We start from the raw sequence: 13,391 nt of genomic DNA on the forward strand, positions 1-13,391 counted from the left end.
AGAAAGCCCCTTACTGGACTCGGTAAGGGCCGCGGCTCCGGCGGAAGCTTGCTGTCCTCTCCTCCAAGGGCTAGCGTGGGCCTTTCTGAAAGCAAGCAGGTGTCCAAGTCCACTTGACCATAGCCAACTGCCCTCGTGAAATCCAGAAGTCTAGATACAAACAAAGTGTTTCTAACATTATTTAAGGCTCAAACCCGTCTGACACACCCATTTATTAGAATATTATTGACTCTGTTCCCTATGTTGTGCTTCTGTCTCTGTGACTATTCTGTAATAACCAGTTCGTACTTCTTACTCCTGATCACTTGTTTTATATATTGTCTAGTCACTGGGTTGTACATGTGAAACTAATACAATACTGTATGTCAACTGTAATCGAAAAATAAAAAAATGATAAAATTAAAAAAAAAGTTTTTGAAATAGTTTAAAAAATAAAAAAATTAAGATATTACAAGCCAACACATGAACCAGTGTCATCTGATTACTGAACACTTGAAATCCATTAAAAATCCACTGATATATTACTCTTAGAGTAACCGACTGACCATCTTTCACCATGACAAGAGGTCTAGATATCTGTATTCATTCTCTTGTTTGATGTTGCTGCCCAGCCCACCCGCCCTGCACATCTCCACGCTGTCCACCCAGCCACTCCGGAGCCTCCTTGTAGAGCTGGCTCAAGTTCAGGCCCCTCCAGCTGCAGCCTCGGCTGGGCTGCCCAGGGTACATTCTGCCTCTGGCTCTCACAGAGCTGCACAGTGGCTCCAGTTAAACACTGATTCTTTCTTACAGGTTTCCCTTTGCCAGAAAGATCTGAACTACACCTGTCATAAATCCCTTTACCCTGAAGCCCTTGCAGCATGTCCACAGTCCACACATACTCTCTTGGCACACTCTGAGGACTTGGCCATGAACAGCACCGAAATGTTTCTGCCCTACCCAGTTCCCAGCCTCACAAGCTTTCAAGAACATAAAGATGCTTAGTCAATTACTTAATAAGCAGCCAACTGGGTAAATAAATACATCAAGTGTACAAATAATTAATTCTAAGGTCTGACCTTATAATTGTGTTGAAATCGAATGCAATGTTTTATTCTTGCAAATATCAAGAACTCCTAAGGGGTTCTTTCACAAAGAAGGACACAGACCATGAAAGATCCAAGTCCTTGCTCAAGGTTATGAGGTAAGTCGAGGGGGGAACTTTGGTCTCTTGATGATCTGCGCATATTCCGTTTGTCCTGGGCAAATTCTGGTTTGCCCAGGTCCAAGCATGACTTTTGTTCCAACAGCAGGCTGGCCACAGGCACAAGGTGAGTGAGGAGGAATGAAACGTCCATGGGCACATGCCAATTCTCTTCATCACTGCGAACTTCACACAGGGGATGGAGACTTCCAGTTCTTAACTAGGCAGTAATTGCTTTAGGAGGAGCCATTAATAAGCAGAAGGTGCAAGTAGCCGAGTTGTAAAGACCCCTTCATTCAATGAACTCCAGACAACAAGAAACTTTTAACCCAAAATTGCTACATTATCTTAAATGCATGCCAAAAATATACTTTTACCCTTGCTGTTTATTGACAGTCCTGTGGAACCAACATTTAATAATTCTTTTATGTGATCTAGCCATCATTTTAATCCAATAAAAGCCATTTGGAGACTTTCATGCTAGAACAATGGGGTGTACTTAAGGCATTTGTAGAATTTTGGGCAAACTCAAACAACAAAATTAGATGGCAGATTAGTGTCGGTACTCAGCATTAAAAGATTCGGAACTCAAAACCATGCTGGAAGTGCTATTATACTCACTCCATGTTAAAGATGAGGTTTCGGATGCAGCCATGGAATGATTCTCTCGTCTTGAGCACTGCTGTGCCCTCACCCTCTGGCACGCCCCCTAGGTACAGGCTGGATACATTTATTGTTGTGCTTTCCCCCGATGGGCCCAAGTTCATTTCTACAGGAATTGTCTCATCCAACTGGACAGTGATAATACTGAAAGGTCCAAGGAAAAAAATAAAAGCTTTTAAATATAATAAAACATAACTGCCCATTTAAATACATAATTCCACAAGTACTCACTGAATAATATTAGTTCCCCAAAAATAAATTTAAACATGACATTATATAGAATAAAAAGGTAGATCTTGAAAATTAAAAGTTATAATTGAATATTCTCCCAAAATGAATGGGATGTTAACAAATATTATTAAATTCAAATGTTCTTCAGACAATATTTTTCTTTTACTTCTTTACCTGTTACAAAATGCCCAGTGTGCTTTTTAAAGCATTTAGTCTGTAGTTTAGTTACTATGTAACTATTTACTATTTTACCATTTATTTTTTAGTATTGAGATAATGCTATTTACCAATACTATTTACCACAGAATTAATCTAACATAAAGATGATTTATACTTGGCCCCAAAAAGGGCAGTGTTAATGTTGTTCAGTTATTAAAATTATTCTGCAAATATCTTATGACAGAGCACATAAAATAATTACTAAGGAGATATTTCACAAGGTTCTAGGATTATTTTGAAACTGTAAAGACTCTGACTGCTAATGACGTCATAGTAATCATCCCAGTCATTCCTGCAAAGGGTACCACCACCAGGCTTCTACTGGGGGGCCTTCCCGAGGTCACCACACCCTAGTTACACAAGTACCTCCCGCTCCTGATCAAGGAGATGGAATGCTCTTGTCCGTCGCCATACGTGCCCGTGGGAGCACGCAGCAGAGCTCTTATCGGGCCGGCTCCATCCCCAGAATGAATGTGCACTTCAACGTGGCCTTCAATCAGCATGATGGAGAAGAAGGGCTGGAAAGATCGCACAGAGAATTCCACAGGAAAAACATTACTGTATGATTTTAAGAATTATCACCTTATGAAGATAATGTAGGAGAGTAATAGCACCAATAAGTAATTTCTTTAAAATATCACCATCAGAAACAACCATTTTAAATTTTGTATATTACTTTCTAATCTCCACTGATGTATTTTACACTCTGATTATGTTATTATCACTAACCAGATGGAAGATTTGCATTTCTACACAGTCTTCACACTTCTTATTTATTGTCAATTATGTACCAACAAACAGATACACTGTAAATCATGAACCTATTCATCTTTTTTTAGTGTTAATGAGATATAATTCACATATAACACTGTATTAGTTTAAGGTGTGCAACATAATGATTTGATATATATATATATACACACACATATATATATATATGGCAACGTGAGTACAATAAGTATAGTTGACATACATATCCTGGCTATTATAAATAATGCTGTGCTGAACACAGGGGTGCAGATATCTTTTCCAGAGAGTAGTTTCATCTCCTTTGGCTATACATTCAGAATTGGAAATGCTGGATCATACTGTAGTTCTATTTTTAATTTTTTTGAGAAACCTTCATACTGTTTTCCATAGTGGTTACACCAGTTTATATCTCCAACAACGCAGAAGAGTTCCCTTTTCTCCACAGCCTTGCTAACACTTGTTATTTCTTGTCTTTTGGATGATGACCACTCAGACAGGCGTGAGGTGCTACCTCATTGTAGGATCTTTTCCTTTATTGTTAAAATTTTAGGTAGCGCCTGACCAGGCAGTGGTGCAGTGGATAAAGCATCGGACTGGGATGCATAGGACCCGGGTTTGAGACCCCGAGGTTGCCAGCTTGAGTGTGGGCTCATCTGGTTTGAGGAAAAGCCCACCAGCTTGGACCCAAGGTCACTGGCTCCAGCAAGGGGTTACTCGGTCTGCTGAAGGCCCACGGTCAAGGCACATATGGGAAAGCAATCAATAAACAACTAAGGTGTTGCAACGTGCAATGAAAAACTAATAATTGATGCTTCTCATCTCTCTCCATTCCTGTCTGTCTGTACCTGTCTATCCCTCTCTCTGACTCACTCTCTGTCTCTGTAAAAAAATAAATAATTAAATAGATAAATAAATAATTAAAATTTTAGGTAGTTTGTATATAATGTTTAATGACCATACATAGTGAACACTTGACATTTTTGTCTGTGAAATTGTTTCAAATATTTGTAAAAGTGGGATTAAAGAGTTGAAGTCTTTGAAAATGTTTAAAACTCCTAAAACTTTTTGTGCCATATGGAAATAAGTCCATTGCAGAACTGTTAGCATTGGGTGACAGCATTTCTTTTTCTTGACTTAGTAGCAAACTTTGATTCGCATGTGGTCCTGTTAAGACCGGTGGAAGAAAACAATCTGATGGTTCCTCAAAAGAGTATGCATACAATTATCACATGACGCAGCACCTTCATTTTTGGGTATACATCCCAAAGAAATGAAAACAAGTACTCAAAAAATTTTTTTGTATGTGAATATTCAAGACAGTATTATTCACAAGAGCCAAAAGGTAGCAACAACCCCAAATGTTCATCAAAGAATATAAAGAAATTATACTGTGTACATATAGTAGAATGTTAGTCATTAACAAAGGTACTGATGCACGGTACAATCGGAATAAACCTTGAAAACATGCTAGGTGAAAGACACTAAAGATCACATGTTGTATGAGTCCGTTTAAATGTAATATACAAATTATATGGATTTATTCATAGATAACAGAAAGAAGATTGGTGGTTCCCAAGGGCAGGGGTGGGGGGAGTAGAAAATGACTGCTTAATGTCACAGGCTTTTATTGCCAGTAATGAAAATGTTTCGGAACTAGCTAGAAGAGGTGGCCTCACAACATAGTGAAAGTTCTTAATGCCACTAAATTCTTTACTTTAAAATAGCTACTTTTATGTCATATGAATTTCATCTCAACTGAAAAAGAAAAGATTGGTGGAGTGCATAGGCCAATCTGTTGTTCTTAGCCTCTCATCACGTGGCTTGTAAGGTATGTAGGGTCTTCAAACTAGTGTTTCAGTCCTAGCTCTGACACATGTATCATAGCTGTGTGATCTCGGGCAGATTAACCAGGCTCTCTGAACCAATTTCTCCTTCAGCAAAGCGTAGGAAGCAGCAATCGCTCTGAGGAGTGGTTGTGATGATTGCACAGCAATGTCTGTTAAGCCTCCTCCACAGCAGAGGACAGGACTCTGTAAACTGTAGCTGCATGGCCTCTACTTCATTAACACAATGCATTAGCAGTCTGTGATGTTTCTTCAAATTGCACGGCAAATGCAGGTTTGAGCAGAGGGAAGGGTAAACATCACCTGTGCTATTGAAATGAAATATTGAGCCCTGGCCGGTTGGCTCAGCGGTAGAGCGTCGGCCTACCATGCGGAGGACCCGGGTTTGATTCCCGGCCAGGGCACACAGGAGAACCGCCCATCTGCTTCTCCACCCCTCCCCCTCTCCTTCCTCTCTGTCTCTCTCTTCCCCTCCTGCAGTTGAGGCTCCATTGGAGCAAAGATGGCCCGGTGCTGGGGATGGCTCTGTGGCCTCTGCCTCAGGCGCTAGAGTGGCTCTGGTCGCAACATGGCGATGCCCAGGATGGGCAGAGCACCGCCCCCTGGTGGGCAGAGCATCACCCCTGGTGGGCGTGCTGGGTGGATCCCGGTCGGGCGCATGCGGGAGTCTGTCTGACTGTCTCTCCCTGTTTCCAGCTTCAGAAAAATGGAAAAAAAAAAAAAAAAGAAATGAAATATTGATATGGGAAACCATCAGCTTTTCTTTCTTCTCCGAGTGCTGGCCTGCTGTGCTTACCACAGGCCACATTTCTCTTTCTTCTCCTTCAATCCTGTCATCATAGGGAAACAAAGCTCTGCTCATGGAGCAGGATACTAAATAACTTTACAGAATTTGAGGACTTGCTGTTTTAGCCTTAGAATGAAGAGGAACAACCATAACCTGGAGAAGGAAATTCAATATATGCTGTCTGAATAAGTTAAAAAAAAAATTAGAGGTAAATACCAGTATCTTTCTCCTTAGTATCCAGACAAGGAACATAAATTATGCAATACAAAGAAATTGCTCATTCATAAGGGAAAGACATTCAGCAATAGTCAGTTTTACTTATTAAAAACGCATGCCCATAAACAATAATCATTTAGGACCAAGTCATTTTCCATCCAGTTTTTCCCAAAGTCATTTCCTTCCTGACTTTGTGGCTTGATAGTGTTGGAGCTACTCACCCCACGGGCCTGCCGATTCTCCCCACGCTTGCCCAGGGCAGCCAGGATGACACCACTGCTGTTCATGGTGGCAAATGTCGCCAACAATGTCGAGTCTGGTGACAAAGACTTGGATGGCAACTCAATATAGCCGCCTCTCAAGAAGCTAACAGTCCGGATAGGCTGGTCCCAGAGGAGAAGAAAGTGCAAGGTCAGGTCCGTCTGCATGTTGAGCCTCCCTCCTGGGGTCACCGCTGACTCCCCACTGCCTCTTTCCTGCTCACCCCACCGCTTTAGGTCTTATTACTTTGGTAAATCAGTAGGCATTTATACAAATATTCCAATATTAATAAAATGCTTCCCACCTCTAGGATACAGCCTTTTCTCACTCCATAGGAATTTCTGAGTAAATCAAAAGTTGATCTGGATATTTCCAGGTTTTTGATACAGCCCACGTAGCTTTTGCTGGTGATGCCCTTCCTGCAGGAAAAGACAGGAGAACAAGGATTACTAGTACATTTTTGAAAGGACTAAAAACGAACCTACAAATAAGGAAGATCTGTTTCCATGTGTCATTCTGCAGAAATGTGTAAGCCTCCCTCTAAGAAGGATATTGATGGTAAGAACTTCCAGATCTCAAACAAATGATCTCTTTAGGACTAAAGAAAGAATTTGTGCATTTGACTATTTAGATGGCTAACTGGATAAAAATATGTTTAATATTTTGTGGGAAGCTATTGCAGTCGTTACAATTTAAACATACTAAAGCACAGGCCAACTATTAGAAAGGCAGAACATTGTTATAAGGAAATTACAGTGCAGAGATTAGAATCCAGTCTTCACAAAATAGAACATTCACTCCCTATCACATAGCTGGAGAAGTCATTGACTCTTGTCCACACTGTACATTAATGAACTTTGAACTTTGTCCTGAGGAAATAATTACATTTGGTAAAGTCTAAGATTATTTATCTTATTTGTAATCAATACCATTTATTTGGGGGGGGGGAGACAGAGTCAGAAAGAGACAGAGAGAGGGTCAGATAGGGACAGACTGGAAGGGAGAGAGATGAGAAGCATCGAACCTTCATTGTGGCATCTAAGTTGTTTATTGATTGCTTTTTCATTTGTGCCTTGACCAGGAGACTATAGCAGAGCGAGTTACCCCTTGCTCGAGCCAGTGACCTTGGACTCAAGCCAGCAACCTTGGGCTTCAAGCCAGCGACTTTTGGGCTCAAGCCAGTGACCAGAGGGTCATGCCTATGATCCCACACTCAAGCCAGCGACCCCACACTCAAGCTGGTTGAGCTCGTGCTTAAGCCAGATGAGCCCTCACTCATGCCAGCAACCTTGGGGTTTCGAACCTGGCTCCTCTGTATCCCAATCTGATGCTCTATCCACTGGGCCACCACCTGGTCAGGCGTTATACCATATTTTTCTTAACAGAAGTTGCCACACTGCTGGGTGGGATGAGGATGAAATATGGTCAAGCTCTCATTTCCAAAGTAGGGAGATGACTGAAGAGCTCCAAGCTGTACTCTTAAATATCAGCTAGTCACATAATTTCCTGCTAAAGTCACATCTCATTTTTCTTCCTCTCTGTATTGAGCAATGAGCTCTGAATCATTAAATAGCTATATGATTTAGGGCAAATCTCAACCTTTCTGGATCTCAGTTTCTTCCACTGCAGATGAGGTTGGCCTTGATGGTACCCACGTGCCTTCTAGTACAATTCTGTGATTTGGTGCATCTCCCTCTTCTCTAACATCTACACTCTGCTCTTTAGGCAGAGCACAGATGAACTATGACACAGCTTGTCACTACAGGAGCACCCCCAGCACACCATTTCATGGAATATCTGGAATCGGGGATTAGAAGACAGGCCTCTAGTCCTACCTCTGTCTTGGCAGAGGGGTAAGACCTGGGACATGTGACCAATTGCCAAAAATTTAGGTATATTCATTTCTAACACTGGGGGTAAGGGGATGATTGCAGTTGTAAACTCTGTTCCTTGAAATTTTCAGAAATTTCTGGCAAGAAAAAGGTGGGTCATGGGAAAATGGGTTCTGGGTTGCTCCACCCACAGCAACTGGAGGGGCTGAATGAACTTCTGTGCCACACACTAGGATTCTGTACGAGAACTCAGCTTGAAGGTGGGGTGTTGCTACAAATATACATTTGAAACTACTGGACTGGGTGACTCAGTTTGGACATTTGATGATCCCACTCCCTGGAAGTGATCTTGCCTTGACTGTGGCCTTTCAGATGTGACTGAAAAGAGTTAAAGCTTAATTTTTCCAATCAAAAATTATAAAACTGAGGAAATGAAACACAGAAAGTTTATGTCAGTTATTAATATCAGAAAGCTAAACATCAGTGTTATAGAAGAATTTAATTGCCTCTCTTCTCTGTCACCTTTAATCTCATTTCCTGATGCTGGTTTTTCAAGTTTCACATATATTATTCATTCTAATCATATAAGGGGGAATCCAGATAAGTGTACAGAAAGCATGATTTTATTTTCCTAGAAAGATGCTAGTACTCTAAAATGTGCAGAGTAGAGAATGACTGTGATGGAAAGTGAGGTCTCCAAATATGGCACAGTAACAATTTTTAGATGTTCTACAGACAACAAATACAAAATCATGCAGAAGGCTTTCTTCACTTCCCAGTTAAATAGGCATAGAGTGGTTTGAATCAAAGTAGATGTTATGGGTCAAATTGTGTCCTCTCCCAAAGATACTGAACGTCTAATTCTCATTCTCTGTGAGTATGACTTTATTTGGAAATAGGGTACTCACAGATGTAATCAAGTTCAGATGCTGCCATTATAGTGAGTCCTACTCCAGTGTGATGGCCGTCCTTATAAAAATGGAAGTTTTGGAGACAGAGAGACACACAGAGGGGAAGACAACATGTGGACAGAGATAGAACATCATCTACATGCAGTGAAAAGCCTGGAGTCACCAGAAGCTAAGAGAAAGGCATGGGACAGATTCCTCTCACAGCCCTCAGAAGGAAGCAATGGTGCTGACACCTTGATTCTGGATTTGCAGCCTCCTGAACGGTGAGAGAACACAGTTCTGCTACTAAAGCCACCGGGTTGGTGGTACCTTGTTAAGGCAGCCCTAGGAAACTGGTATAGTTAGTTGGTGATTAAGGATATGAAAATTCTGTATGGTGGCATCATACCTTACAACTCCTGACCTCGGTAATCCACCCACATAAATTGGATCCTTATCAAGACGATTGAGGTCGGAGGATGTCCCTGGGGCTTCCCCTTGCTTGGTTTCCTTATAACTGGTGTTAGAAGCATCAATGACTGCTAGCAGTCCTAAATGGGATCAAAAGGAGTAGATGAGAAAATAAAAATTACTTCCTACGTTAAAGTAAAACATGAACTTCTGCTAACAAAGTTCATTTGCTACAATGTGCTGTTTTACATTCTGCCATTTTGACTAGCGAAGGTTCTTGACTAGTAACTAAAAATTCTCTGTACAAAACTCAATACATCCAGAAATAAAATAGATTTGATTTGATTCTTGATTCCAATGGAGCATTTAATGTTAAATATTACATTTGGAAAGCAGTCTATGAATTAAATATCCCTCCAACAAAATATGAATGCTGATGGTTAGCATTTCAAAGAAAAGAATGGCTTTTGATTAAAACATCATCTAGGAATACTCAGATAGCTAAAGGAATTAAAGGCCACTGGTTTGGGAAAGATTTCTACTCCTATGAGGGCAACCAAAATCCCACCATCCAGCTGTGCACTCACCTTGCTTCCGGTTTCGTTGGAAGACGATTTTGTACCAAGTCCCATTGTTATAGCGTTGGTCTGTGACAAGGGCAAGAGGTCCTGAGCCCAGGTCAACAGTGACTTTAACTCTACCGTGGACCAGTTCAATGGATAAAAAGTCTTTCTGTCAAGAAGAAAACCTAGTTACCAGTCGCTACATCCTTATCATGAGATTTTCTTTCCCTTCAAGTCAGGGATAGCAGAAAACTTCCAAAGTCAAACTGAGAAAGCTAGACCTGACCCAACAGCCAGGGATCCAGGCTGTGAAACTAAGTGTCCACAGAGGTTTTCTGAAATACTAAAGAGATATGAGATAAATACATTATTATTAAAATCTACAATTCAGAAAAAGAAATGGGTGTTCTCTGTATTTTTCTTATTGAGACAGGCAAAGGGACTAGTTCTAAAATAAAACTAGATGATTGAGAGGAATCACCAGTATATAGGACAAAAAAAATTTGGGAACATGACATTCCAGTAAATGGGTTTCAAATAAGTCCACAGTGATCAGAGTGAACATAGAAGAAGACACATTATTTAAGCTCAAAATTTAATAATAAATGTTTACTTGATATCTATAATGATTGGAAAGCTATTTTCTACTTGGGGCTCTTCCAAAGGTTCTTCAATGAATCTGTATCAGTATTGATATAATCAATAAATTATTTAATATGAGGACATAGTATGGCCTATGTTTATATATTGATATATATGTATATGTGTGTGTGTATATATATTAGTATAAGCTCAAAAAAATAGCCATTAAACATAAATATCCACATAGAAATCTAACTGTACATACACACACAGTAGGGCCAGGTACCCCATAAAGATTCTTACAGTGCCATTTGAAGTGAGGTAGAGAAGAAGCCCATTACTTGTAAAGGTACTAAAAAGCATAATTATGTGTGTCACCGTAGCCCGGAGCGTCTTCTCCATGACAGAATACCCACTCCCATCAAAGTAGAAGGAGGAGTCTTCATTCTGGGGGCTGTAAAGCAGAGCAGGTGAATTACAATCCATTGGCAGGAAGGGAGTTCAGGAGAACAGATGACATAGTCACCGAGTTCTCCCTCACAGGCTTCCCTGTAGCGCTATATTTCCATAATTTGATAAGAAATGCAAATTATAATACCTTAAAATATGCTGGTCAGGAGATTTTGCAAGACAAATACTTAGTTGCTTTATAAGGAAAAGAAAGGTAATGCAGGCAGTATTCACTGAAGTAAAAAAAAAATTCTCCAAAGGATGGAGAAGTGCTATAAATATTTCTACATACCAACTAGATTTCTATTTGTTTTAATTTCATTTAATGTAACTGTTCTTTGTTAATGCCAGTGTTTTCAGGAGAATTTATATACTGGCATTTATCACCCTCTATTGGTGGTAACTAATACATCAGTGAAACTGGAATTACGGTGGAAAATAAATACGTACCATTGTACCAGAAGGACCATTAAAAAAAAATAGACAAAGAAAACTTCAAAACTGCAGGATGAGGTCACAACAGAGTTATATATATAAAATGGACCACAGCTTTTCAGATCAGTGTATTTTCTGGTCTTCCCCATGCCTCAAAAGGCTGACTTGATACAATATAAAAATAACCAAAACCCAAATTACAAAGTAAGTTTATCCGGAACACATCATTATTATGTTTAAAAATACACGTCTGGAATCTCATAGGGCTTGAGAGTGAAACTTGGATTAGGCTGTTTTCTGGGTATGAATTTGAATTTTTCCCAGTGGAAGGTGTAATAACCCAACTCAGTGCCACGTCTTCAAGCAGGACAGGATAACCAAAGAGTAAAATTGTTTCCATTAATAACAACAACAGCAGTAGGGTTGTGTGCAACCTGAGGCTTCACGTGTTGTTTCCTGCAGTTTTTCTAAGAACTTCTGTCTTTCTCCTTTAGGAAATATAATTTAAAGGAAATACACTCTACATAAACTCAAACTGTGGCTTAACTCTCAATTCTTAAATTCTGAAACCCGTGTCTTCCTAGAAGCGTGTTCTGTTGCTCTACTTCTTGGCTGACCAAAGCTTCGTATGGCTAAGGATGCAGACTCTAGAACCAGACTGCTGGGGTTCAAATCACAGTTCCCCTACGTACTATCTGTGAAATCAGAAGAGATACCCAACCACTCAGTGCTTCATTCCCTTCACCTATAAAATAGGGATAACAAGAGAACCTCTCATGAATAGAGAGTTATACATGATTTAATACATGTAGAGTCCTTCACACGGGGTTTGGCACACAGTAAATGTCACTCCATTTTAGTTCTGATGGTTCCGCTGTGATCAGGGGTCCTCATGGTTCCCCATGCTGCCTACGAAAAGCTGAGCCTCACAGATTAAGTATCTTCCTGAAGACACATTCAAGAGAATGGTGAAACCAGGTTTCAAACAAACCTCCAGAAATCTGCCTCGTCCCACTGTGCACGCCCCTGCCCCCGCCTCCGCCATTGCTGTGCACCTGAACTGTCTGCTGTCAAGAACGTGCAGCCCCTGCCTTGGTTTCTCTCTATCAGCAGAACCTGAAGAGAGGCGTCATGAAAGGGATGTAGTCAAAGATGACACTGAGCATGACTGTACTCAGGTCAAGGACACATCTCTGGGGCTTGTCACCCTGGGCAGCTTCCATTTTATGACCATAAAAGCCCGGGAGCCTTTCAGGCCAGCCAGGTGCCTGTCTCCCAGGGGTGCCCAGCCTAGGTAAGAGGCCAGGATACATGAAGGCAGGGCAGGGAAGCACCCTGCAGTCAGGGGAGATGCCCTCCTCTCTCTGCCTCTCAGCCCTGCAAGCCTGGAGGAACCACTAGACCTCTCTGATCCCAGAGAGGGATCAGATTATCACTCATGAGCTGGTGATAATGTGTCCTTTCCTGTCCATTAGCACGTGTGCAGCAATCAAGGGAGTGAGAGCATGCCTGGGCCCAGGCCTAGGATGCTGCCCCATTTTCTACAGTGAAGAGCAGTTTTTAATGTTTCCATGTAAATATTTTTCCCTAAACCATGAGAAATCAGAAGAGATAAATTCGTGTGATTTAGGTTAATGTCACCAGTACCTAGCAGAGGGCCCAGAGCACAGGTGACCGACTGTCCCAAGGTCAGTCACTCAGCCAATGCTCTATTGCAACAGCCACTCATAACTAATACAAGGATAAAGGCCTGTTAATTAAGTAAAAGGCTTCTTTTTCCATATTTAGATGAGAACTATCAGAATCAGTGGTTTATTTTTGTAACCTTTTAAGAATTGCCGAGATTGGCCTGAGCAGGTGGTAGTGCAGTGGATAGAGCATTGACCAGGGATGCTGAGGACCTAGGTTGAAACCCGAGGTTGCCAGCTTGAGTGCAGACTCACCAGCTTGAGCATAGGGTTGCTGGCTTGAGTATGGGATCATAGACATAACCCCATGATCGCTGGCTTGACCTCAAGGGTGGCCAGCTTGAAGCCCAATGTCACTGGTTTGAGCAAGGGGTCTCTGGCTCAGC

The 13,391-nt window shown here is 41.1% G+C and overlaps 1 protein-coding gene and 1 non-coding gene across 2 annotated transcripts in view; one reads left to right on the forward strand and one right to left on the reverse strand.

Annotated features, from left to right (window-relative positions):
• Positions 1-13,391, reverse strand: part of LAMA1 (laminin subunit alpha 1) — a 222,495-nt gene that overhangs the window by 14,766 nt on the left and 194,338 nt on the right. The window contains exons 49-56 of the mRNA XM_066247114.1: positions 10,736-10,886; positions 9,875-10,019; positions 9,286-9,427; positions 6,459-6,573; positions 6,115-6,276; positions 2,663-2,814; positions 1,805-1,990; positions 15-150 (exon numbers count right to left, since the gene is read on the reverse strand). Of these exons, the coding sequence (XP_066103211.1) occupies positions 15-150; positions 1,805-1,990; positions 2,663-2,814; positions 6,115-6,276; positions 6,459-6,573; positions 9,286-9,427; positions 9,875-10,019; positions 10,736-10,886 (1,189 nt within the window). The remainder of the gene's footprint in view (positions 1-14; positions 151-1,804; positions 1,991-2,662; positions 2,815-6,114; positions 6,277-6,458; positions 6,574-9,285; positions 9,428-9,874; positions 10,020-10,735; positions 10,887-13,391) is intronic.
• Positions 5,219-5,294, forward strand: TRNAG-ACC (transfer RNA glycine (anticodon ACC)). Its single transcript has one exon. It is a non-coding gene; the product is annotated as a tRNA-Gly (tRNA).

The sequence above is a fragment of the Saccopteryx bilineata genome, chromosome 11 (assembly GCF_036850765.1).
Source record: "Saccopteryx bilineata isolate mSacBil1 chromosome 11, mSacBil1_pri_phased_curated, whole genome shotgun sequence".
Lineage (NCBI taxonomy): Eukaryota > Metazoa > Chordata > Mammalia > Chiroptera > Emballonuridae > Saccopteryx > Saccopteryx bilineata.